This window comes from Ursus maritimus, unplaced genomic scaffold, assembly GCF_017311325.1.
Source record: "Ursus maritimus isolate PB19 unplaced genomic scaffold, ASM1731132v1 scaffold_26, whole genome shotgun sequence".
Taxonomy (NCBI): Eukaryota; Metazoa; Chordata; class Mammalia; order Carnivora; family Ursidae; genus Ursus; species Ursus maritimus.
Genome location: NW_024425119.1, coordinates 25,218,908 through 25,246,654, shown reverse-complemented (window position 1 = coordinate 25,246,654; position 27,747 = coordinate 25,218,908). Strand labels below are relative to the sequence as shown.

General features: G+C 38.0%; 1 protein-coding gene across 3 annotated transcripts in view; it reads right to left on the bottom strand.

Annotated features, from left to right (window-relative positions):
* ARNTL2 (aryl hydrocarbon receptor nuclear translocator like 2) overlaps window positions 1-27,747 on the bottom strand; it is a 113,319-nt gene that overhangs the window by 15,774 nt on the left and 69,798 nt on the right. For all 3 annotated transcript variants that reach the window (XR_005837887.1, XM_040642273.1, XM_040642274.1), the window contains 7 exons: window positions 26,815-26,932; window positions 25,826-25,969; window positions 4,923-5,160; window positions 4,451-4,557; window positions 4,170-4,320; window positions 3,173-3,231; window positions 2,322-2,430 (listed from right to left, as the gene is read on the bottom strand). Coding sequence is in view for 2 of the 3 variants with exons in the window: in XM_040642273.1 (XP_040498207.1) it covers window positions 2,322-2,430; window positions 3,173-3,231; window positions 4,170-4,320; window positions 4,451-4,557; window positions 4,923-5,160; window positions 25,826-25,969; window positions 26,815-26,932 (926 nt within the window). In the remaining variant the exon portion in view is untranslated. The remainder of the gene's footprint in view (window positions 1-2,321; window positions 2,431-3,172; window positions 3,232-4,169; window positions 4,321-4,450; window positions 4,558-4,922; window positions 5,161-25,825; window positions 25,970-26,814; window positions 26,933-27,747) is intronic.

Here is a 27,747-nt window from a genome sequence, read left to right as displayed (position 1 = left end):
TCCTGGAGATCTCCACACAGAGGGTAACCTGGCAGAGTGGCTGGAAACAAGGCAGGGGTGATCCTGAGGGTTCTGGGACACATTGGAAAGAAGGCACCCAGATGGAGTATCTGGAGCTAATGCAGGAATGAGCCAGGTGGTCCCAGAGTGCTCTGCACCAGGGGTGCCCTAGCAAGTCATGTGGAACTGAAGTAGTTCAGGCCTGGAGTATTCTGGAAGTAATCTGCACCTGTACACCTTTGCAAGACAGCTAGAGCTGTAGTGAGCACTGACCAGCTGTGTCCTAGTATACTGGGACTGCTTTGGTGGGACAGTAGGGCTGGTGTGCGCTAGGGGCACAGGGCTCACTGCAGCAATAGGTCAGTTAGGATGCTGTATATAGGACCCTGCTGCCATCCACACTCTCAAGGTGGAGGGTGAATGTAAACTGTGGCAGCCAGCTCCTCTGACCTGGACAGAATTCCGGCAGCTCCCCTGCTATTTGACAGAGTTCTAGGCTGGTTCCTGTATATTCTAGTTGCTCTTCTAAACCGTGCTTTTTTGTGTGTGCCCCATGGCAGACAAATCTGCTCTTAGTCCCTCAGTACTATTCCTTCCCACTACTGTTTGTAATGTCAAGGGTGGGGATTCCCTTTTCCCCTTTGTTACAGTGTCTATAGTTCTCATACTGTTCTTTATGTGGTCTCTATATCTTCAATTGTACAAGCTCTTCAGTCAGCCCTCAGCTGTTCTTCAGGAGAAACTGCTCTATAAATAGGTGTTGATTTGGGGTGTCTGTGGCAGAGATGAATTCAGGGTCTTCTTATGTCACCGTCCTGGAACAGAATCTCCTCCTTATGATTTTTCTCAATATTTTCTTTGCTCTAACTTACTTTATTGTAAGAATACAGTATACAGTACATGTAACATACAAAATATGTGTTAATTGTTTGTTATTGTTAAGATTTCTGGCCAACAGTAGGCTATTAGTAGTTAAATCCTGGGAGAGTCAGAAGTTATAGACAGATTTTTGACTGGGGAGGTGGTTGATATCCCCAAACCCCATGTGGTTCAAGGGTGAGCTGTATGTATTTGTAACTATGAGTGGGGTTGAGCAATTGTTTTTGTTTTCGTTTTAATTTTACTTGGTTAACATACAGTACAATATTGGTTTCTGGGGTAGAATTCAGTGATTCATCACTTACATACAACACCCAGTAAGGGTTGATCAATTGTTGAAGGTTCTTGACCATTTATAATATTTTTATTGAACTATTTAAAAAAATTACTTAACTTTATGCTCTATATAAAATTTAATGTTAATAAAATTATGATTTATAAAGTTTAAATAGTTTAATAACTTTATTCTTTATACTATAAAACTTCATATAGTAAGATATATTAAGTCCATTTTATCACATGAAACACATTTTTTGCAATATATTATTAGTCTTTTACCTTTGTCATAATGACTATTAGCTTAAGTTTTGAGTTTCTATATAATTTATGAACTTTTTTCTTTATAAATTCTGGATTTTGTGTGATGTTTAAAAAGGACTTTCTAAACTAAGAGTATAAAAACCCACATCTCTGTTCTTGAAATGTTTCTATAGTTTTTAAATTTTACTTTGAACTCTTTGATTTATCTGAAATTTATTTTAATATAAAGAATAAAGTTAGTGTTCAGCTTTTCCCCCCAAATGGTAATAGAGTTATTATAATGCTCTTAGTTGTTTAATCCATTTCCCCTCACTGATTTGAAATGCCACTTTTACCATATAATAAATCCCCATATGTGTCTGAGTCTATTTCTGAAATCTACCCTTTCCCATTAATCTATTTGTGGGTTATACTGAAATGTTTTAGTGATTGTAGCTTTACAATATATTTTAATATCTGTTAGGGTTAAACTCATCCTGTTACTTTTAGTTTTTAAAATTTTCCTCAATATGGTTAGTATCATTTGTTGGATTCTAAAAAAACAAATGCAAGATGTCACTTCGACTGGATTCCCACTGAATTCATAGATGAGCTTAACAAACACTGGCATCCTTACAGTATTGAGTCTTTCCATTGGAAAACAACTATCCAGAAAGTTATTCAAGTCATCCTTTATGAACCTCTGTAGCATTAACAATTTGTTTTCATATAGTTCTGGACACTTGTAAAGTTCATATCTAAATACTTACCCTTTTTGTCGTTACTGTAAAAATGATCTTCTCTTCCACTATATTATTGAACTACTTATTGTTTGCATATAGGAAACTTACTGGTTTTTGAATATTGGTTTTATAAATATAGTAATTTCACTTGTGAAAATATTTGCAGGAATAAAACATTACCTTTGTAAATCCAGGACTTCATTTACAATATCTGTTCCAATACTCCCAGCACCAAGTACTATTCCCGTAGACATTCCAGGCACACTAATACAAGACTGTTTAGAGGATTCTAAATAGTAACAAAAGGAAAAATTCAAATGGAGACTTTAAAAATGTATATATAATTTTGGTTCATATTTTTTTATTTCAACCCAAATATACTTCCCATGTCCCTCTTTAAAAGAAATAGCTACATCCTACAATGTTATAACTATTCATGGTTGCGTTACAAACATAACTCATGATGGTTTAAGATGCGTATGAAGCATGATAGGAATCAAATGTGTAGAACATCATTGAGGGTACAATCATAACTTGTAACCCTGAGTTACAGATACTTCCTTCCCATTTGAATCGCCACACTAAAGCCAGAACAATACTGCTTTATTTTTAATATTCCTTAATATTTCTATTTTTATTTATACAAGTAATGCATTAAAACATTCTCACAGTGGAAAATCAAGATAAGCAAAAACTCCCCCTTAATGCTTTCCATTGATTTACCCGACAGATATGTATTGAGTAACACAAACTACAAGGAACTTCTAGGGATAGATAATGGATAAAATACCATTCCTACTCTTGAACTCAGTCTAGTGGCAGAAGAGTTGAACAAACAACTAATTGCAATAGGATATTAGATTATAATGGAAGTGTGATCAAAGTATTGTAGAAATTCTGAAAAGAACGACTCAAGTCATAGAAGCCTTTGCAATTTTACCTTGAAATATTTCCCTCTCCAAGACAGAAAAAGATGGCAACAATAACGACAGTCCTATTAATAAATCTCCATCATTTAAAACTAAGCTTACCTTCTGATGATTGAGAGCTGCAAGGAAGTAATGATACTTCTCTCATCTCACTATGTCCCCTAGAATTAAGAAACACCATAGGCGATCTTTTTTTAAGTGAAGGAAATTGTTAGAGCCACGACATTAAAGCTCTGTGTATTTATCAAGTATTTGCCTTTTCATTTTATATATACACAGTGTTAATGTCACCACCAGAGATCAAGGTATTAATGTGCTAAGAACCAGGGCATTTGCCCAATGCCCTATTACCCTATAAGGTACATTTTCTCACAGTTTCAAACTCTGTTTGTATACTAATGATAAGAAGGCAAGAATTATTGGAATGAGTAACAGGGGATATTGCTGGAGATACCAAGCTTTGTGGGCCTTTTTAAAAAACTATAATAAACCAGGAAGTAGAACTGGTTTGATGCAACCTTAGAACAATTACAAAGAAAAACTTACAGAAAACTAATAATACATAGAATGGGCTATGTTAGCCTATTAACCAAATCAGGAAAAGTTGGCTCTTCTTTTAGGCTGGCTGACACAGCCCATCGCCGGGCTTGGCAAGCATTAATGTGCTTAGGCTGGATTTCTGTTTATCCCTCAGCCTAATATTCCCACACAATCACACGTGGTACCCCAGGCTTAGAAGATGCACGTGCAAAAATGATGTGCAGGACAAAACAACTTCTTGCAATGATACAGAGTTTTAAGTTACAACTATATCATTAAGTGGAGGGACAAGACGAGGACATGAAGGGTAGGGAGGAAGAGCTTGAGTGAATACATTTACTATCACCTTTTATACCAAGCAAAAGAAATTTATTACGAAAGGGAAAACTTTCAGCTTAATTCTGAGAAATAACACCAGTGAACAGTGAGTGAATTACAAAAAATATATACTCAAGTTATAAAGCCACATGATCATACAACTTTAATGATGTAGCAAGATGAGGAAAGACACTCATTTGAAATTAACATAAAGGTCTTAACAACATAAAAAATTACTTACAAAACTAAAGTGTTGACAGACACAATATATTCCAGTTCTTTGGTCCAAGGATTTGTGAAACTAAACCACTGGCTTTTTAAAGTTACAAAAGAGCCATCTTTCTTTCTGAACTTGTATGAACCTGTAAATATTTTCTCTTTACTCTGTAAAACTTAACAAGAAAAGATAATAATCAGCATAATCATCTACCACTATATAAAAGTTTCAGATTTTACACGAATAAGAAATGAGTTGAAGCTGTAATTAAAAAGTACCCCAAAATTACCCCGCTCAACGCATACCTGCTCTGTGCTTGTTAGTCAGATTACTGTGGTCATCTTGATGAAAATATTCATAACAAGAAGTTCCCAGAAGTTCCTGGGGCAGATATCCTAAAACTGCTGTCGCCCTGGTTTTAAAATTGAAAATAAACTCCAGGTTGGTGAATGCAATCCCTTCCAGGGTACTATAGGCCCGTATACGGTCAGGATAGCAGGAAAGTGGACAGGGGGATGAGTAACCTATATGCCTCACTGGGATCCCTTCGGCTGCCCAAACTCAGACTAGAGGTACAAAATAGAATGGACACCCACCCAGTCCAGGGTATGCTCTTCTCCCATCCAATAAAATTGTGGCCACAGACCATTCTCAGTTTCTGCACCACTGGCTAAAAAAATATTATTCCAAGTTTTATCCAGCAGTGCTACTAGGCACATCTTTAATAGCCCACAGTATTCCATTGAACTCTAATCATTATGGCATATAAATGTTCACCTTTGGTCCACATAGACAAATTTTCCATTCATTGCAAACCGGGTTATAAATTCAGTTGGTTTCACTTTAATCTCTCCGCTGTTCTGTGGGACGATATATGGATGTAATCTTCCAATGGCAACAAGGCAAGTAAAATTACTCTCTTTCTTATTGTCCCTTTCTTCTTCCATTCCAACAATATTTGGAGGCCAGCTTCTCAAGTAACCAGTGCAGTGGATAGTACAGAATTTTCTATGATCTAATTCGAAAGTTTGAAAAAAGAACATTGTAAATAAACTCTTAAATTTCTTTGACATGTATAATAGTTGTGCTATAATGCATCCTTCAAGCATGCTAAAATATGAAAGGGGAAAGGTATTGCATTGAAAAGAAGTCATCAATTTCATTTAACAACCTTATTCTTAACCGATTATTTTTCTCATAAATGAAATTATACATACTACAATAAAAAGTTAAAAGATTGCTTTAATTTAGGTTTAAATAGGCCTAGAGCTTAATATATTTCCAAGCCAGTTTTTTAAATTACAGTAATTCATATTTGTTAGAAAAAGTTAAACACCCTTGCTCTTAGCCACAAATGTACTCTTTTTAGCTTACTAACTTTTTGGTATAAAAAGACAGTTAATTACACATAAATTCTTGAATTTCTTATGTTAGCACTTATAATGGTTAATAGATATCTATGGTTATAATAGATTTATAAGACTATTTAGAGAACATTTGGAGAAATTCATAAAAGGTGTAAAAATAAAATTTGATTTAAATTTCACTTGTCAGAAAACTCTCAAGCAGTTAACTCACAGGAATAAGCTTGTCAAATAGGCCCAAACAAAATGATAAAAAATTGGAACTAATCCATATGCTCAAATATCAGGAAATTCTTAAAACAACGAGATACAACACAGGCATAAAAAATTGGCAGTATATAGATTATGGCAACACACACACACACAAAAAGCTGACTGAAGTGTTAAAAGGAAGGGGGGGGGGAAGACTGGTAAAAGTTATTTAAAACAGTTTGTGGTAAGATTTAGAAAAGACCAGAACATTCATTATTTTTAATCAGTTCTATTCGTTAAGACTGTTATTACAACAAATCTTTAAAAAAATTTAACAGAAGATGATATGGGCTGTCTTATAAGACAGCAACCAATAATAATAGCAAAGACTTGGAGAATACTTTATGTGCCGTGTTGCTTTAAATGTATAATTAATCTTCTTAAAAGTCCTGTGATGTGTTCTTATATCAGCACCATTGTCTCAGGAAACTGAGAGTTAATGCCAAAGTCCTAGCAGAACATAGCAGAAAGTGTAGAGTTGTGAGTGCTCTCTCTTGGAAGGTGTTCAAACATAAATTGTTTGGTGATGGACGGGGGAGAATACAAAAGGTATTTTAGTCAGAGGGAACAGCCAGTGTAAACCCAGAGCCAAGAGAGTGTCAGATGTGGCAGAAGGCATAGTCTGTGATGGGGAAGTGGCTTGAGAATAAAGCAGGGAACAGATAGGTTAGCTCTTGTAAACTATGCATAGGACATTGCACTCATCACCTAACAGACATCACCCCTCCATGGTCCACAGATGCCTTAAATTATGTCATTATCTCTTCAATCCCAAACCATATATATATGTGTGTGTGTGTGTGTGTGTGTGTGTGTGTGTGTATATATATATATATATGTATTTTTTTTTTTAATTTTGGGTAATTGACACGCAATGTTACATTAGTTTCAGGTATACAACATAGTGATTCAACAAGTTTAAACATTATGTTATGTTCACAAGTGTAGCTACCATATTTCACCATACACTGCTATTACAATATCACTGACTATATTCCTTATGCTGTGCTTTTTATTCCCATGACTTATTCATTCCAGAACTGGAAGTCTGTATCTCCCACTCCCCTTCACCCATTTTGTCCATAACCTCAATCTCTCCCCTCTGGAAACCATCAGTTTGTCCTATGTTCACAGTTCTAATTCTGCTCTTTGTTCTTTCATTTTAGATTCCACATATTAGTGAAATCATATGGTATTTGTCTTTCTCAGCCTGACTGATTTCACTTAGGATAATACCCTCTAGGTCCATCCATGTTGTCTTAAACGGCACAATCTCATGCTTTTTCATGGCTGTGTAATATTCCATGGAAACAAAAGCAAAAATAAACTCTTGGGACTACATCAAACTGAAAAGGTTTTGCATGGTGAAGGAAACCATTGGCAAAACAAAAAGGCAACTTACTGAATGGGAGAAGATATTTGCAAATGATATATCCAGTAAGGGATTAATATTCAAAATATATAAAGAACTTATACAACTCAACACACACGCCAAAAAACCCAGTTTAAAAATGGGCAAAGACCAGATTTCGAGCTGTACTACAAAGCTGTGATCACAAAGACAGCATGGTACTGGCACAAAAACAGACACATAGACCAATGGAACAGAATAGAGAGCCCAGAAATGGACCCTCGGCTCTTTGGGCAACTAATATTTGATAAAGCAGGAAAAAACATCCGGTGGGAAAAAGACAGTCTCTTCAATAAATGGTGCTGGGAAAATTGGACAGCTACATGCAAGAGAATGAAACTTGACCACTATCTCACACCATACACAAAAATAAACTCCAAATGGATGAAAGACCTCGATGTGAGACAGGAATCCATCAAAATTCTAGAGGAGAACATAGGCAACAACCTCTACGACATCGGCCAAAGCAACCTTTTTCATGACACATCCCCAAAGGCAAGAGAAACAAAAGATAAAATGAATTTATGGGACTGCATCAAGATTAAAAGTTTCTGCACATCCAAGGAAACAGTCAGAAAAACTAAGAGGCAGCCCACGGAATGGGAGAATATATTTGCAAATGACACTACAGATAAAGGACTGGTATCCAAGATCTACAAAGAACTACTCAAACTCAATACACGAGAAACAAATAAACAAATCAAAAAATGGGCAGAAGATATGAACAGACACTTTTCCAATGAAGACATACAAATGGCTAACAGACACATGAAAAAATGTTCAAAATCATTAGCCATCAAGGAAATCCAAATCAAAACCACACTGAGATACCACCTTACGCCAGTTAGAATGGCAAAAATAGACAAGGCAAGAAACAACAATTGTTGGAGAGGATGTGGAGAAAGGGGATCCCTCCTACATTGTTGGTGGGAATGCAAGTGGGTACAGCCTAAGTCATCACTTAGCCCTGCGTTTTCTCATTTCTGCAGCTTTCCTTGTATCAGAACCCAAGGATTTCCTCTTCTCTGCTTATCTAAATCCCACTTCTCAGGGGGGGTAATCAGAATGGGGAATGAAACATGAGAGACTATGGACTATGAGAAACAAACTGAGGACTTCAGAGGGGAGGGGGGTGGGGGAATGGGATAGACCGGTGATGGGTAGTAAGGAGGGCACGTATTGCATGGTGCACTGGGTGTTATACACAACTAATGAATCATCGAGCCTTACATCGGAAACCGGGGATGTACTGTATGGTGACTAACATAATATAATAAAAAATCATTTAAAAAAAAAAATGGGCAAAGACCTGAATAGACAATTTCGCAAAGAAGACATACAGATGGCCAACAGACACATGAAAAGATGCTCACTGTCACTAAATATCAGGGGATGCAAATCCACAGCACAAAGAGGTATCACCTGTCAGAATAGCTAGAATCCACATAAGAAATAACAAGAGCTGGTGAGGATGTGGACAAAAAGGAACCCTCATACACTGTTGGTAGGAATGCAAATTGGTAGAACACCTATAGAAAATAGTATGTTCTTCAAAAACTTAAAAATAGAAACACTATATGATCCACTACTGGGTATTTACCCAAAGAACACAAAAATACTTAGTTGAAAGGATATATGTACCCCTATGTTTATTGCAGCATTACTTACAATAGCCAAGATATGGAAACAACCTAAAAGCCCACCAATAGATGAATGGGTAAGGAAGATGTGCTATATATATGCTATGGAATATTGTGCAGCCAAATCACGTCTTTATCACTTACTCCCTATTTTGTTTATTGGCACCATAATCAACCCAGGTAGTTAAATGAGAAACCTGGGAGTCCTACCAGGTTCTTTTCTTTACAACATCCAAGATACCTTAAGGGAATTAAAATTGGGATAAATGGTAAATACAAGGTTTTCATTCATATTAAAACTAGATAGCAGTCAAAAGTCAAAAAGCTTATACACCGAGTTTGGCATTTCTGATGGCACTTGCTTACAAATTTACAAACGATACTGACTAAAAAAGTTGATTCTTTTCAACTACAAATGTAGATTTAAAAAGTTTCACATTCATATGGAATCTCATCACACAGAATGTAGCATTTTACTTGGATTCTTCTCTAATAACAGGTTTGCCAACCAAATTTCCAATTTAATCTGTCTCACAATTCTCATTGTGAACGTTTATTTATTCAGTTGGCAGATTTTTAGTTTGGATCACGTAATTCCATCCACAGCAATCCATTTGATCAATCATCTTAGGGGTTTTTTAATCCCATAAAATACCTCTTATCTCAAGAATTCTTAGGGGGACCAGTCGGTTAAGCGTTCAACTCTTGATTTCCACACAGGTCATGGTCTCAGGGTCGTGAGATCGAGCCTTGTGTCAGGCTCCACACTCAGCCCGGAGTCTGCTTGAAATTCTCTCCTCCTCCCTCTTCCTGTCCCCCCTGCTCACATGCTCTCTCTCTAAAATAAATAAATCTCTTTTTTAACAAAAAGAATTCTTTAGATTTTTACCTAAATATTGGGGTCATGGGCCCCAATCCTTACCAAACTGTTTATATCACCTCTGCAGGGTAGATTCAAGTATAACCTACTCCATGATTTTTGGAAAGGGGGAAAATTTTTTATTAATCCAAACAGTGCCTTGATTTATAGGACATCTTTTCAAAATCCCTCATGAAATTTTTCTTCAGGTTGAGGGCTAGGTCTCTCAATTTGGTATCTTGCTTAGTTTGAATTCTCACAGAAGCGGATCCTGAGACAAGGATTCAGGTACAAGAAGCATATTTGAGAGGGGATCCCAGGAATACTAGTAGGAAAGTGGGATGAGACAGAGAAGAGAAGGAAGCCGATAAAGGATATGTTCTCCAGCAAGTTGCCACTTTGGAAAAATCACTGTTCTATTTGGGTGCGGGGCATTCTTGGAAAAAATGTAGAACAAGAGCTTCAGAACTAAGTAATCCAAAGGGAAAAAAAAGTTGGATGTTTATCCATCAGCTCCCTTCAGGCAGTGGATGAGGGGTGCTCACAGGGAGCATTGAGTCCCAAGGACTTGAAGACTGCCCCTAGCTACTGTAGGCAGAAGAGTCTCTAAAGAAGAGAGAAGGTCTAGCAGAGTCATGGAGGTTGGACATTGGAAACAAGATGGTGTGCCCTTGAAGGGCAGGTGCTAAGAGGATAGGTCATGGTGCGCTGACAGCATCTGCCACACTTGCACAGGGAACCAAAGGGATTCTGGGTGTACTACTGTATTACTGATAATCTTAGCAAGATAAGTTTGAGAGACACCCAAGATATTTGGTAGTAGTCATCCATCTTTCATCAGCCCTTGATTTCACAAGTAAAGATACATGAGTAATTTTATCCCTATCTTAGAGGCTTTTTCAGAGTTTGAATCTACAACATTCATGTTAGAATCAGGGCAGAAATAATGTTTTTAATGTCAACCTTGCTTGTTTTTAAAAAACTTTTTATTATGGAAAATCTCAAACATACAAAATCAGAACAGTATAATGAAACCCCACTTGAGTGATTCATGGTCAATCTTGAGAAATGGCCTTTCCATAAATTGTAAGTTCAGTTCCAATTAGCATAAAATGGGCTGCTTTTTAGTTAAATGTAAGTGTAACTGAAGCAGAACTATGGAGATAAGAGCTGAGCGTTGCCAGGAGTGATGGGGAGGGGGGAGAAGAATAGGCAGCACACAGTGGCTTTCAGTGCGGTGAGACTAATCTGTATATTATAATGATAGATACATGTCATTATACATTTGTCTAAACCCATAGAATGTACAACACCATGAGTGACCCCTAAGATAAACTGTGGACTTTGGGTGATGATGATAATGATGATGTGTCAGTGTAGGTTCATTCTTGGTAACAAATGTACTATTTTGTGGGAGATGTTGGTAATGGGGGAGGGTCTGCATGCGTGGGGGCAGAGGTATATGGGAAATCTGTCCCTCCCTCTCAATTTCATTGTAAACCTAACACTACTCTAAAAAATAGTCTTAAAAATAATTTAAAAATTTAAATGTAACTGCTGTGCCATGGCAAACAAGAAGAAAAACACCTTTACTAACTATGAGCTTTCCTCATTAATAGGCAGTCATCTTTAAACATAATCCTATTGGCTAATTATTCCTGGAAAGACCATTTAGGAGCAAGTATATGTAAAATACAATTATTTCACTTGATACTGTCCTTGGCTAAAGCAGAATACAAGATGATCTCACATGTGGGAACCCACCCATGCGACCAATCAGGGTTCAACTTTGCAATTACCTTATCCTGCCCCAGCTGTCTGTCTACACGTCTGTCCAGAGGCAGTTGTCCTCAAACTAGGCTCTGCAAGGAAAGGCCACACTGATTGCTAACACATGCCCTTACCATTCCTTCGGCCAAACTGGCTGTATGACTTTGGCACAGAGCTCTGGAGTATAAAGTGAATATTTTGTTCCAGTGCTTGAGCAGATTAAAAAGTCTTTTCTGAAAAGATACATGACTCTGACTGCAGGCATCTGTGTGGCCCAGCCTGATGTGGGGGTGAACATCCGTGTGTGGGCAGGAATACATTCCTACAACAAAAGTCAACCCCCTTGCCGTGTGTCTGCTGCAGAAACCATCCAGAATGGGTCTCTTTCATTAGTAACCTTTTGGCATCTAGGAAGCTGCGTTAGTAGGTGGCAGAGCCTAGTGGAAAGAATACAGATTTTAAAGCCACATTTCTGATTCTGCCACTTTCTATGTGACTTTAGACACATTACATAACCTTTTTGGGGGGTTCTGTTTCCTCAGGTGCAAGATAAGGACAGTTTACACAGGATTGTTATTCAGATTAAATTAGGTATTTACTCAAAGTGCTTGGCATATAGGTGTTAAATAATCACTGATTCTCTTGCTGAAGACGAGAATTTTGTTTTGTTTTCCTTCGTCTCTTTCTGAGCCACAAATAAGGGCTTCCATTTATTGTCTACTAGGAGCCAAGCGCGGCATTAGCCACATGTAATCGTAACTCCCATGAGGTGGTATTATTCTTGTACCCATTGTATCAGTCTGCTAGGGCCGTGATAACAAGATACACGGACTGGCCTTAAAAAAGAAATGTATTTTCTCACAGTTCTGGAGGCAAATTGTTGGCAGGTTTGGTTTCTCTGAGGCCTCTCTCTTCAGCTTGTAGATGGCTGACTTCTCACTGTCCCCACATGACCTCTTCTTTGTGTGTGTGCATCCCTAGTGTCTCTTCCTCTTCTTTTTTTAAAGATTTATTTATTTATTTGAGAGAGAGAGAGCACGAGTGAGGGGTAAGGGCAGAGGAACAGCGAGAATCCCAAGCAAACTCCCCACTGAGCCCAGAGCCCAACACCGGGCTCAATCCCAGGACCCTGATATGATGACCTGAGCTGAAATCAAGAGTCAGAGGCTTAACTGACTGAGCCCCCAGGCCCCCCTCTTTCTCTCCTTATGAGACCAGTCATACTGGATTAGGGCTCCACTCTATGACCTCATTTGACCTTAATTACCTCTTTAAAGGCCCATCTCTAAAGAGAGTCACATTGGGAATTAGGGCTTCAGCATATGAATTTTGGGGAAACATAATTCAGTCCGTAACACCGATTTTCCATATACTGAGAGGAATCTGCTTCCAGGTGCACAGTTGTTAAGCAGCAGACATGATGTTAAAACCCTATCGAGGGGCGCCTGGGTGGTTCAGTTGGTTACATGTTTGCCTTCAGCTCAGGTCATCGGGTCATGATCCTGCACCCCTCCCATATCCACTCCCCAACCCCACAGCAGCAGGCTCCCTGCTCAGCGGGGAGTCTGCTTCTCTCTCTGCCCGTCTCCCCCACTCGTGTCATGCTCCCTCTCTCTCAAATAACATCTTTAAAAAAATAAATAAAACCCTATCAAATTCAGAGTCCAGACCCCTTCTACTCTGTCCTAAAGCCCACCAGCATGGACAAAACCCAATATGAGAACTTGGAACACTGGAGGGACTTAAAAATATGCCAGTTCCTTTAGCCCATCACGAAATTTAACTATGAATTAGCCTTAATTTACCACTTGAAATATATTTTCCAGTAAGATTATCGATATTTATTTAAAAAGAAAAAAAAACTTCTCTGCCTCTTCTATAAACTTCTAACTTATAATAAAAAATTCCACTTAGAAACCATGTAGAAAGACTAAAGAGTGATTGTAATTACATCCTTCAAAAATGCTGCTTGGAATTTTTTTTAACCTATGACTAGACACGTGTTTTTGCTTAAGATTCAATATTTACAAAACACTATAACGGCACTATGCAGTTCATGGAGGACATCTTACTTTCCCTTGTATATCTTTGCAAAGGTTAAAAGACTAGACACAGAAAGTATCATTCTTCCAAGATTATTATCAGTGACTTCGTCAGGCTCCCTAAGAAAAATCCTCCAAGAATGTATATATTCAGTCGTGTGCTATCCTAGAATTCCACAAAAGCTGAAATAAAAAAATCTAAGGTGGCAGGAAAACCTAGACAAGATTCAGTCCCCCCACCAGTCTGTGACTTGTAGTTCTGTACTTCAAGCCAAATTATAGCATGCCTATTTAATAAATGCAGATGTTCCCAACAAGACCCGGATTCCTTTAGTTCCCACTGCAGACAGAGCCTTTTCAGATTTACTTCTCATGAGAATTATGTTAGAGAAAATGATCCAAGTTGTTTGCTGTGTTGGTTAGCTAGGGCTCCCATAACACAGTCTCCCGGACCGGGGGGCTGGAAGCACAGGCTTATTTCCTCACAATCCTGGAGGCTAGAATTCTGAGATCAGGATGACGGCATAGCTGAGTTCTGGTGAGAGCTCTCGTCCTGGCTTGTAGACAGTAACCACCTCACTATGTGAGATAATAAACTCTCTGCTCTCTCTTCTTCTAAGGGCACTAATGACATCACGAGGGCCCCGCTCTCACAACTGAAACTTCTTGGGATCAAATTTTTTAAATGTTCAGAACATCATGATGCGGATTAATTCACTGGATTCTTAGTTGTTCTTGTAGACTTGAGAGCAATTATGTGGTCAATCCAGAAAAAAAGAAAAGAGGATGGTCACTTATGCCTTCCGAGTGTCTACGATGAGTCAGGCATCACAGAAACAAATGAAACTCTCATTCTAATGTGGGACGCAAATACAAAAAAATAATTTTGATACAGTGCAGCAAAGAGCTCAGGATTATTAATAGGTTACCTACCAAAAGTAGGTACCTGGGACTTAACCCAGCAGAGAGGGAAGGTTGTTTGGGAAGATTTCCTGGAAAGAAGTGTTGCCTGTGTTCTAATGGTTCTCGATCTGCCAGTAGGCTTTCATTCTCCATTCCTTCCAGCGGGATGGCCTCGTGCTGCTGCTGGTATTCTGTTTTGGAGATCTAAGGCCGGTAAACCGCCAGGGCCATCTGGGTTGGTGCCTGAGTCCTAGACTTGACAGACTCACTCTTCTCTTCTATAATGGCATTTCTCAATTCAGGATTAAATGTTTGTTATGGTGAAACAAGTCATCAAGCTGCCCTCTTAAATCTTTCATGTTACCACTGATAGTGCTGTCGAGTCTGCCTTGTTAGGAAACAGATCCCTTGAAATGTTTCTTAAGGTTCTCCCAGCTGGTCTACATGTCTTGGCTCTCCTGTGGTGTTAATATGAGGTCCTAAGTGGGAGGGAGCCTACTCAGGGTGTCTAATTTGGTATTTCATAACTTACTGTAGTGATGGAAGTGGTCACATAGCTCCCACTGGACCTAATACAACACAGAACATTCTTCCTTACTATCCAGTTGCGGGGGAGGTCTACTAAAAGTGCAGAGATGTTCCTAGGGGCATATCCAAGGTTCACTTGTTATTCTTCTAACCTCTAAAGCAATGGCCTTGAAACATTTTTTTATTTTGCGTGCTATAAAAAAATGTAAGCACCCTTCACGTGCATACATTTTATATATCGACTCTTATACAAATATATTGTGTATTATAAAACACAAAACTAAAATTAGAAAAAAGTGAAAATGATGTTTCAAGAATAGATTTTATTAATGGTAAAACTTGTTCTTTAAAAATTATACATCTGGGAAACAAACTGAGCGCTTCAGAGGGGAGCGGGTGGGGGAATGGGATAGGCCGGTGATGGGTATTAAGGAGGGCATGTATTGCATGGTGCACTGGGTGTTATACGCAAATAATGAATCATGGAACATTACATCAAAAACTAAGGATATACTGTATGGTGACATAATAAATTTTTATAAAAAATTATACATCTTGTTTAATGAAACTATATAAATATGCTTATTTTTTAAAACCATGTTTTAACACATCGCAAAACAGTGATTTGAAGGTCTGGTTCTAAATCTAATTTGTTCTATTTTCTTTTTCTTCATAGCACGTATTACCATCAGCAAAGTTTTTGTTTTGTTCATTGCTTTGGCCCCAGCATATGGAATAATGTCTGGCCCATAGTGTGTAGTTAATAAGTAGTTAATGAAAAGAAGGCTTTTTTTGCACACAATAGCATAAAATGGTGTGTTATTGCGCATCTGTTCCCTAGTCCACATTGAGTGGCCTCATGTCAGTAAAAGTATGACTACTTATGCCACAGAAATTGGCACAGCCACAAGTCAAGGGTTGATTTATTGTTTATTTTCCTTCCTGGTTGTCTACACCTACAGAAGCGATGGACAAAATATTAATAATGATTAAACTTAAAAGCATGTTGTGCCTATAGTTGTTATATGGTAAATAGCAAAAAAAAAAAAAAGCAAATAATCCTCTAATATTATAAAACTATCATTTCAGCAAAGTCACTAATGTATAAAAAATGAGTGAAGTTCTGACAATGAGTCTTCATGATTTCACTTTCAGCTTATTAACGTAAAGGAAAACGTCAACCAGCATTCATATCAGAACTACGCTCAGAGAGCTGGTTGTTAAACGCTGACCAGCACACCACTGACCCTAGCCCATGTGGACCTAAAAATGTGGCCTCAGCTGCCTCCCTTCCTATCACTATCTCCTGTACGTAAGTTCGAGTCACACTGTTCTTTGCCAAGTGCCCCCAAATGCCAAGTTTCTCTTACTTCCAGGTCTTCACACTTGTCTGTCAGGAATTTCTTCCCAGAGATCTGTACAGAGCTGGCTCCTTATCATTCAGGTCTCAGATCAAATGTCACCTTAGAGAGACATTCTCTGAGTATTCTAAAGTAATTACGTCTTCCTAGCCCCTGTCCTCATTATTCCATTTTATTGACTTCATTGCACTTTCTACTACCTAAAATATTTATTGATTTACATGGTGACCGGCTGCCTCCTGTCACTATAATATAATGTTCACTAGAGCAATGACTTGACCACCTGTCTCCAGTGTATCCTTTGCATTTGGTATGGTGCCTGGCACATAGTAGGTATTCAGAAAGTAATTATTGACTGATCAAAATCTATTTAATTAGAGACTACTGTGTCTGGCAGTGATATCATGCTGATCTCTACCAGTTTTACTTAAGTGTAGCAAATATGCAGGGTTTTCTAAAACCAAGATTATGATAGAAGCTATGACAAAATGCAAGTGGGGGAGAATCTGCACCAACAGAATTTCAGCACCAGTTTTGGGCACTGGGGCCCAGGGCATCTGTTCTCTTCCACACTCCTTGCTCTTTCCTCCACTTCTCCCAGATAATCTCATACTTGAGAGAAGAGTCTAAAGCTGTAGTTCTCAAAAAGAATAGAGAGATTGAGAAACTATGAGGCTTAGAAGCAAAGAGTAAGGGCAGGGAGTGGAGGGTGAAGTCAAGTGTTACAGAAGTAAAACATGGTGACACTGGGCACTAACCATGAACCAAGACAAAGACATGACTAAAACACCAGTACAAAATAAGACCATATGGAAATGCTTCTCCCCAGAAGGGAAGACAAATTAATCTGAAAATCTTTTTAATTGTAGCTGATACATAATGTTACGTTAGTTTTAGGTGTACAACATAAGGGTCTGACAGGTCTATATGTGAGGCTTACCAAAGTGCAGCTGCCCTACAACACTATAACAGTATTATTGACTATGTTTCCTATGCTGTACCTTTTATCCCCATGACTTACTCATTCCATAACTGGAATCCTGTACCTCCCACTCCCCTTCCCCCATTTTGTCCATTCCCCTCCCCACCTTCCCACTGGCAACTATCAGTTTGTTCTCTGTATTGATGGGTCTGTTTCTGCTCTTTGTTTATTCATTTGTTCTGGTTTTTAGATTCCACATATAAGTGAAATCCTATGGTATTTTTCTTTATCTGACTTATTTCAGTTAGCATAATACCCTCTATTATTCTTGCAATGTTGTTGCAATGTCAATATCTCATCCATTTTATGGCTGAGTAATATTCCAATGTGTGTGTCGGGGGGGATGGGGTAACTGGGTGATGGGCATTAAGAAAGGCATGTGATGTAATGAGCACTGGGTGTTATATACAACCAATGAATCACTGCACTCTACCTCTGAAACTAATAATACACTAAATGTTAATTGAATATAAATTAAAAAAATATTCCTGTGTGTGTGTGTACCACTTCTTTATCCATTCATCTACTGATGGACACGTGGGTTGCTTCTATATCTTGGCTTATTGTAAATAATGCTGCTATGAACATAGGGGTCATATATTTTTTTCAAATTAGTATTTTCATTTTGGAAGGAGGGTAAATATCTAGAAGTGGAATTACTGGATGATATGGTAATTCTATTTTTAGTTTTTTGAGGAAACTCCATACTGTTTTCCAAGTAGCTGTAGCAATTTACATTCCCACCAAAAGTGCACAAGGGTTCATTTTTCTCTAAATCCTCACCAACGGTTGTCTTTTTGACTCTAACCATTCTAACAGGTGTACGGTGATACTTCATTGTGCTTTTGATTTGCATTTCCCTGATGATTAGTGATGTTGAGCATCTTTTAATATACCTAGGCCATGTGTAGGTCTTTGGAAAAAGGTCTACTCAGGTCCTTTGCTCATTTTTAAATTGGATTATTTCTTTGATGTTGCATTATGTAAGTTATTTTGATATTAACCCCTTATTGGATATATCATGTGCAAGTTACTACTCATTCAGTAGGCTGCCTTTTCATTTTATTGATGGTTTTCTACACTCTGCAAAAACTTATTTTGGTGTAGTCAAAATAAAAATAGTTTATTTTTGCTTTTGTTTCCCTTACCTGAGGAGACATATCTGGACAAATAGTTGCTAAGGCTGATGCCCAAAGGATTACTGCCTATGTTTTCTTCTAGGATTTTTGTGGTTTCAGGTCTCACATTTTGGTCTTTAATCCATTTTGAATTTATTTTTATGTGTGGTGTGAGAAAGTGGTCCAAGGTTAATTCCTCTGCACGTAGCTGTCCAGTTTTCTCAGCACCATTTATTCAATAGACTGTCTTTTCCCTGCTGTTTATTCTTGCCTCCTTTGTTGTAGATTAATCGACTATATAAGCGTGGGTTTATTTCTGCTCTCTCTTCCTATTTTTGTGCCAGTTATCATTCTGTTTTGATTACTACAGCTTTGTAATATATCATGAAATTTGATATTGTGATACCTCCATCTTTGTTCTTTCTCAAGATTGTTTTGGCTATTTGGGTTTTTTATGGTTCTATACAAATTTTAGGATTCTTAGTTCTAGTTCTGTGGAAATGCTGTTGGTATTTTCATAGAGACTGCACTGAATCTATAGATTGCTTTGGCTAGTATGGACATTTTAGCAATTAATTTGTCCAATCTGTAAGCATGGTATGTTTTTCCATTTGTGTCACCTTCAGCATCTTTTACCAATGTTTTCAAGGTTTTATCAATGGTTTTCAAGGTACAGGTGTTTCATCTTCTTGGTTAAGTTTATTCCTAGGTATTTTAATATTTTGTGTGCAATTATAAATGGAATTGTTTGCTTAATTCTTCTCTCTGCTACTTTATTAGTGGATAGAAACACAAGAAATTTCTGTATACAAATTTTGTATCCTGCAACTTTACATTTATCAGTTCTAGTAGTCTTTTGGGAGAGTTTTCTATGTCTAGTATTGTCATCTGCAAAAGTGACAACTTTGTTTCCTCCTGACCAATTCAAATGCCTTTTCTTTTTCTTATCTGATAGCTATGGTTAAGACTCCCAGTATGATATTGAATAAAAGGGACAAGAGTGGAACATCTGTTCCTGGTCTTGAAGGAAAAGCTCTCAGTTTTTCATCATTGAGTATGATGTCAGCTCTGGGTTTGTCACATGTGGCCTTTATTATGTTGAGGGATGTACCCTTTAAACTCATTTGAGTGAATTTTTCCCCATGAATGGATGTTGAATTTTGTCAAATGTTTTTCCTATATCTACTGAGATGATCATGATTTTTATTTTCATTAACGTGATGTTTCAAGTCCATTGATCTGCAAATACTGAACCATCCCTGCATCCCTGGAATAAATCCCATTTGATCATGTTCAATGATCCTTTTAATGTATTGTTGAACGTGGTTTGCTAATATTTTACTGAGGACTTTTGTATCTGTATTTATCAGAGATATTGGCCTATATTTTTCTTTTTCTGTAGTGTCTTTGTCTTGTTTGGGTATGAGAGGAATGCCAGCCTTATCAAATGAACTGGGAGACATTCCTTTCTCTTCTATTTTTTGAAATAATTTGTGGGGAATAGGTATCAACTCTTCTTTAAATGTTTGGTCGAATGACCTGTGAATCCATCCTGGACTTTTATTTGTTGGGAATTTTAAAATTACCGATTCCATTTTATTACTAGTAACTATTCTGTTTGGATTTTCTATTTCTTCCTGATTCAGTTTTGGAAGATTACACGTTTCTAGGAATTTATCCATTTCTTCTAGGTTACCCAAATTGTTGGCATATATTTTTTCATAATAGTCTCTTACAGCCCTTTGTATTTCTGTGGTGTTGGCAATTACTTCTCCTTTTTCACTTCTGATTTTATTTAGGCCCCCTTTTTGATGTGTTTGCCTAAAGGCTTATGAATTTTTATTATTTTTTCAAAGAACTAGCTCTTGGTTTTATCTTTTCTGGGTTTTTTAGTCTTATTTATTTCTGCTCTGCTTTTCATTACTTTCTTCTACTCATCTTGGGCTTTGTTCTTTTTCTGATTCTTTTAGGTGTAAGGTTAGATTGAGACTTTTCTTGTTTTCTGAGGTAGGCTTGCATTGCTATACACTTCCCTCAGAACTGCTTTCACTGTGTCCCCCAAATTTTGGACCATTGGGTTTCCATTTTCATTTGTCTCCATGTATTTTTTTTTTAAAGATTTATTTACTTATTTTGAGAGAGTGAGTGTGAGTGAGAATGAGCAGGGCGAGGGTCAGAGGGAAAGAATCTCAAGCAGATTCCCCACTGAGTGCAGAGCTACCCAAGTACCCTCGTCTCCAAGTATTTGATTTCCTCCCTGATTTCTTCATTGACCTTTTGTTTAGTAGAAGCATGTTGTCTAGCCTCCATGTATTTAAGAGTTTTATCTTATGATTTCTGGTTTCATACTGTTGTGGTTGGAAAAGATGTGTGTATAATTTTTATCTTCTTAAATTTATTGAAACTTGTGGTGTACATGTGATCTATCCTGGAGAATGTTCCATGGCTACTTGAAAAGAATGTGTACTCTGTTTTTGGATGAAATGTTCTGTATGTATCTGTTAAGTTTATCTAGTCTAGTGTATCATTCAAAGACACTTTATTGATTTGATTTCTTCATTGATTTTCTGCATGGATGATCTATCCATTGACGTAAGTGGGATGTTAAAGTCCCCTACTATTATTGTATTACTGTCTCCCTTTATGACTGTTAATATTTTTTACGTATTTAGGTACTCTTATGTTGGATGCATGACTATAATTGTTCTATCCTCTTGTTGAACTAATCCTTTTATTATTCTGCATAACCCCTTTTGTCACTTGTCATCTGCAGAAGTGACCGTTTTACTGTTAAAGTTTGAACATTTACATGTTAAAGTCTATTTTGTTTGATGTAAGTATCGCTATCAGGTTTTGTTTTCTTTTTTGCTTCCATTTGCATAGAATATCCTTTTTTGATCCTTTCACTTTTAGTCTGTATGGGTGTTTAGGTCTGAAGTGAGCCTTTTGTAGGCAGCATAAATGATGGGTATTTTTCCTTTAATCCACTGAATCACCCTGTGTCCTCGATTGGAACATTTAGACCATTTACTTTTAAAGTAATTATTGATAGGTATGTACTTACTGCCATTTTGTTTGTTTTCTGTTGGTTGTTGTAGTTCTTCTCTGTTCCTCTCTTCTCTTGCTCTCTACCCTTACGACTGATGACGTTTAGTGTTATGCCTGGCTTTCTGTTTATTTTTTATGTACCTATTACAGATGTTTGGTTTGTGGTCACCATTAGGTTTATATATAGCATCTTAAGTATACAGCAGTCTATATTAAGTTGATGGTCACTTAAGTTTGAACACATTCTGAAAGATTTTTTATTCTCCTCCCCCATGTTATATTTATATGTTGTCATATTTTACATCTTGTTATTCATAAGTATGGCCTTTTCTTTTCCACTTCAAGAAGTCCCTTTAACTTTTCTTATAATGCCAGTTTAGTGGTGATGAACTCCTTTAACTTTTGTTTGTCTGGGTACTATTTATCTCTTTCAATTCTTAATGATAACCTTCCCAGGTAGAGTATTCTTTGTTGTAGGGTTTTTTTCTACCTTTCAGCACCTGCTGCTTTTAAAATTTTCTCTTTCTCTTTAATCTTTGACATTTTAATTATGATGTATCTTGATGCAGACCTCCTTGGTCTATTCCTTCCCTGGAATAGAGACTTGTCCAGCTCTTACATCTTCAAATAAGTGTTCTGCTCCTTTCTCTCTCTCTCTTCTCCTTCTAGGACTCCAATAATGTGAATGAATGTTTGCTCGATGTTGTTGAAGAGTTCCTTTACTTATTGCCCCTTTTTAAAAATTCTTTCTTCTTCTTGCTGTTCAGCTTGGGTGCTTTCCATTACCCTATCTTCCAGATTGCTGATCCATTCTTTTGTATCCATTAATCTATTGATCCCCCTAGTACATTTTTCCTTTCAGTTTTTGTATTCTTCAACTTTGATTCCTTCTCTTTTATATTTTCTATCTCTTTGTTGAAGTTCTCACTGAGTTCTTCCACTCTTCTCTCCAGTCTGGTGAACATCTTTATGACCATTACTTGAAACTCTTTATCAGGCATATTGCTTATTTATCTCTATTTCATTTAGTTCTTTTTCTGAGGTTTTGTCTTATTCTTTCATTTGGAGCATGCTCCTCTGTCTCCCCATTTTTCTTGACTTTCTGTGTTCGTTTCCATGAAATAGGCAGAACAGCGATTTCTCCTAAACCTGAAGGAATTGTCTTGTGTATGTATGGTCATTGCCTGTATAGACTTGTATCTGGTGACTTTGGCTGGCTGGTTGGAACTGTAGCTGGTGTCAGGGGGTGTCCTAGGGCACTCCATGCTGGGAGTGCCCTGGTAGGATGGCCAGGGCTGAAGTAGGCATGAGTTGGAGTGCTCATAGGACTATCTGCACAGAGAGTGCCCTGGCAGGACAGCTGAAGTGGGCACAGGCTAAGGAGGTCTCCGGGTTCTCCACAAAGAAGATACTCTGGCAGCACAGCTGAAATAAAGGTAGGTGCAAGCTAGTGGGTCCTGAGGCTCTCTGCATAGAGGGCACCCCGGCAGGATAGCTGAAACTGAAGTATAGGCATGGGCTGGGGGAGTCCCTGGGCATTCTGCACAGATGTGTGGTCAGCTGAAGTGGGAACAAATTAGAGTATGGGGGTATTCAGCATAGCTCTGTCAGGGCAAATGGAGCGGGGATGGGTATGGACCAGGTGTTCCCAGGGCAGTCTGCACAAGGGGCACCCTGGTGGGGTGGGGTCCCAGAGCAATCTGCACTGGGGATGCCCTAGCAAGCCAGCTGGAGCTGAAGTGAACCTGGAGTGTTCCAGGGTGCTTTGCACTTGTGTCACCTTGGCAAGACGGCTGGAGCTGTAGTGAGTGCTGCCCAGGGATGTCCTGTTGTGCACAGCTGTGGGGCTGCCTTAGGGCTGCTGTGGACTCGGGGCCTGGGGCTCACTGACACAGAAGGCCAGCTCAGGTACCCACACCCTGCTCTCATCCATATGGTGAAGGTGGAGGGGGAATGTAAACTGTGGTGCTCACCAGCCCCTCTGACCTGGAGAGAGTGCCAGTAGCTCCCTGCCATTTGGCAGGGTTGTAGGGCTAGTTCCTGTGTATTCTAGTTGCTCTTTTAAACTGTGGCTTTTTTGTATGCCCCACTGCAGACAGATCTATTCCTAGTCCCTCAGTACTTCCTCTTCCCACTACAGTTCTCGGTGTTAGGGTTTCCCTTTGTTACTGTGCCATTCTCCATGTGGTCTTTTATTGTGCAGAAGCTGTTCGGTCAGCCCGCAGAGCTGCTTCAGGAGGAATTGCTCTAGAGATAGGTGTAGGTTTGGTGTCTGTGGAGGAGGTGAGTTCAGAGTCTTCCTGTGTTGCCATCTTAGACCAGAACTATTACTCCCTAATTTGGTAATCTCTAAAACAAACACTTACAAAAACTGATAAAGACTTTGCTCAACTTAAATACCACAGAGATTTCAGCCATGGCTCCCATGTTTTTCTCTCACACGGACTGTTGTATAGATTAGGTGATTCACTCACGGTTGGGTCTACTCAGTATGGCATTGGTTCACCTCTAGTTATACCCTAAGGGTAAAACGCACTACGGTCCAGGGTCTACATGGAGTATGACTCCTTGGACCATCCACACAGAAGGAATATTCCTGCCCTTGGAGATAAGTTCCACATCCTATGGCCATGTCAAATATAAGATTAATAGGAGATTAACATGACTGACTTGGGAAGGAAGGCAGAGGAAACAGGCCCCCTGAGGTAATGCCAACACCATCTGCTTGCAGTGTCCTAAGAGTTTAGGTGCATTATTTCTAATACTCATAACCACTCCTAACATTTATCTAGTGTTACTATGCTAGGAGCCAGGGTAAGCACAACACATGTATTAACTCACTTAATCCTAATAACCACCCTAGGAGGGAGGTTCTATTATTTTCTTTCTGTAGTTGAAAAGAGTGAGACCCAGAAGGCCTTAGTAATTTATCCCAAGTCACACAGTTACTCACAAGTTAGGATTCAAACCTGAACAGTTTGACTCCAGAGTCGAAGCGTTTACCTACTCCACAGAGCCCTACGAGGCTGTGAATAATCTTGTTTTATACATAAGGAAACGGAGGTTCAGAGGGATTAAGACACTTGTTCATAATCACAGAGCTGGTAAGTGACAGAACCAAAATCTGATACCAGTGAGCTGGATTCCACGGCCTCTTCATCAACTGTGACTTCAACCCCAGGAGGCCTTACAAGTGACTGTAGACAACGCTTGCCCACTCAGAGTCAAGGGCACGAGAGCGGCAATTAATGGTTTACAAACAGATCCTCTCTTACGACTGCTGATTCATTCTGCTTATGTTTCTTTATAGTGTAACGTAAGAGTAGGGGGGTTTAGGTTTAAGTGTGAGTTTTACGGATTTCCTTTTTTAAAAAATTTTTTTTATGTTAGTCACCATACAGTACACCCCTAGTTTTTGATGTAAAGTTCCATGGTTCATTAGTTGCGTGTAACACCCAGTGCACCATGCAATACGTGCCCTCCTTGATACCCATCACCGGTCTATCCCAGTCCCCCACCCCCCTCCCCTCTGAGGCCCTCAGTTTGTTTCACCGATTTCCTTTTCTGCAAGTTACTGAAACTCTTCAAGTCTTTCTTCCCTGATTCGAAATCAGTGGTAAGAATAGTTTTTCACGGGGAGGAAAACACTTAGTACAGGACCCTATCTGGCACAGCTACATCTTAATAAGCGAGTGTTGAGTGATTATCATCTTAGGTGGTTGCCAAAAAAGATTTGCCAAAACTTGTAAATAAATTGAATCTTGCAGCTCAGTATCAATATCCTCTTAAAGGATGGGAAAGCAAATCTCACATTAAAATTTGCATAGGAAATCCTATATCTAATAGGTTAAGATGTTCTTAGGCGAAAAAGTGTCAGACATTTTTCAGTCCCCAGAATTTTTCAGGCAAGTAAAATAGATGAGTGTTACATCAATTAAAAATGTAAATAAGACAAATCTGTAAAAGAATCATAGGAAAACAGAACTAGAACTATTTACCAAAGAACCAAAAGCACTGAAACTATACCTGGAACATCTTAAATTTTCACCAAAACTAACCAAATCAGGCTCTTGTATTATTGCAGTTTTTTAAGAAGACCTAACTTTTATATTTTAAAACAATGGATTTCATAATAAAAGTTTTATTCCCATTCAAATGCCCCCAAATTGCAATTTCAACAGCACCTCTGAAATCTTGGGCAATAAAGGGCCTGTAATTACCTGATAAATTTGAAAGATAGGACAAGTCAATCTAAATAATTCTGGTTAAAAAAACAATATTTCCTTAGGTGCTCTTGGCCTCAAGTATTTGCCTTGATCACACACTTTCTGTATAGAAAGCTTTTAGGACATTAATTCTAGAACCATGCCTTAAATCACTTGATATTTTAAAACGATGATACCTTTCTTCTTTGAGGTGGATAAGCATTCATGCTCTTCTTTGACAGAGATTTTACAGCTCTTTATCCGACAAAAAAAGGATCGCCTCGAGCCAGAATACACATGAGTCCTTCCACTGTGGAAATTCCTGTGAACTTGCAAACCAGCTTTCATAGCAGGAGGAGGCAAGAGAACAGGTAGAGAAGAATATTTTCATATAGATGATAGGAAATGTTAGGAGACACATTTCAAAACTATTACCTTTTCTTTTTGTAAATTGAAAAAGAACAATGGTTACTTAAAGCAATGACATCATTATATGGTAAACCACAAAGTGAAATATACCAAAAAGAGCATATGCCAAGTACTCCTATTTTTATAACTTATAAACATTTGTAGTTTACCTGCATTTTTCCCCCTAGGGGTAGAAACAAAGGTAATATGAAATTTAAAAAATTTTTAAATGAAAAAAAAAAAACCCCTCAACTTATAGTAGTAATCAATGGCATAAAGCATCATTACTTTATACTATAAATAATTGTTTGGCACTAAGCATTTTCAGAGAGGTATTTTCAAAGAAGATAAAAATATTTACACTTCCAAAGTACAATTATATAAGGTCTTTCATTTTGAGTAGACCTAACTCATATACGAAAGAACTATCTCTCAGCATATAGCTGAATAATGGAAACCCCAGCAATTTTAAAATCCCAACTGATACTTTCTTATAAAGATTTTACTAACCTATGAAAAAGAGTGACTATGAAGCAATCACGTACTCCCCAAAGCATCTTCATATGAATATATCTGGTTTTGTATGTGTATATGAATATAGGAATTCTCTATTTAGTTACATTGTTTTTCGAACTCTGTTTTTGAACTCTGTAAAGTTTACTAAATCTCCTCTTGATAAAATCATAATTAGCTAATTTTTCAAAATACTGTATAGCTGTGCTTTTAAGTAATAATTATATTTGCATGAACTTATGGACCTGCTGGGATAAGCACTTACTTTTGGCATCAATCAGCTTCTCTCTCGGTGAAATATCAGAAGAAGAAAGTTGCTCCTTCACTTTGGCAACATCTTTTGGATGTAAGAAGTCAAATAAGCTTTGTCCAGTCAGGCTAGCCTATTTATAAGGTAGATATTTATAAGGTTGAAAATCAGTACAATTTTTCTACATTTCTTCACATAAATACTGTTAAGACTTTTTCCTTAAGCTCAAAGATACATCCACTACACTGTGTGACATTAACTTAGTGTTAAAAGCAGGGTGATACTTCTAGATAAAAAAACATGCACACAAAATTGTATCTGGAAACACAGATCACAAACACCTAATCGCTAATATTCAGTGAACTCTTGTTAAAATCCCCCAATTCACTTGTTGCTTCTAAATCATACTATGATTTACTTTAAATTTTTTTATCCTTGGCAAAAGTAAAGAGATTGTACTATAATATGGAAGTCACAAAGTATCTTTAATTTTATGGTGTGACTTATTTTTTTTAAATCACTATAGTATTAAAAAACAAAATCCAACCTAGAACGCCTCCCATTTCCCTCCCACTTCTCCCACTATGTACAGCATTCCCACGTCTATGCCTTTGCTTGCATGGTCTCATCACCTAGAGCTCACCACCCCTTCTCTACAAACTCATAGTTCCCTAGCCACTCTGGCCAATTGGCTTTGACTCCCGACTCCCTCCTCAATTTGAAATGTCTTCCTCCTCTTCTCCTGCTCAACACCTAAGCAGACATTCTACTTTGTATAGGAAGCCTTCCCTGACCCACAGTGATCACCCGTCTTGCGAAATACTTTATTACCTATGTAGACATTCTTATAGAAGATAGAACACATGGACCAGCTGGACAAACGGACGAGTAGCCTGGATTGCTTGGTAGTTAGAGATCTCATATTTTAAAAAATAGCATTTTATAAAT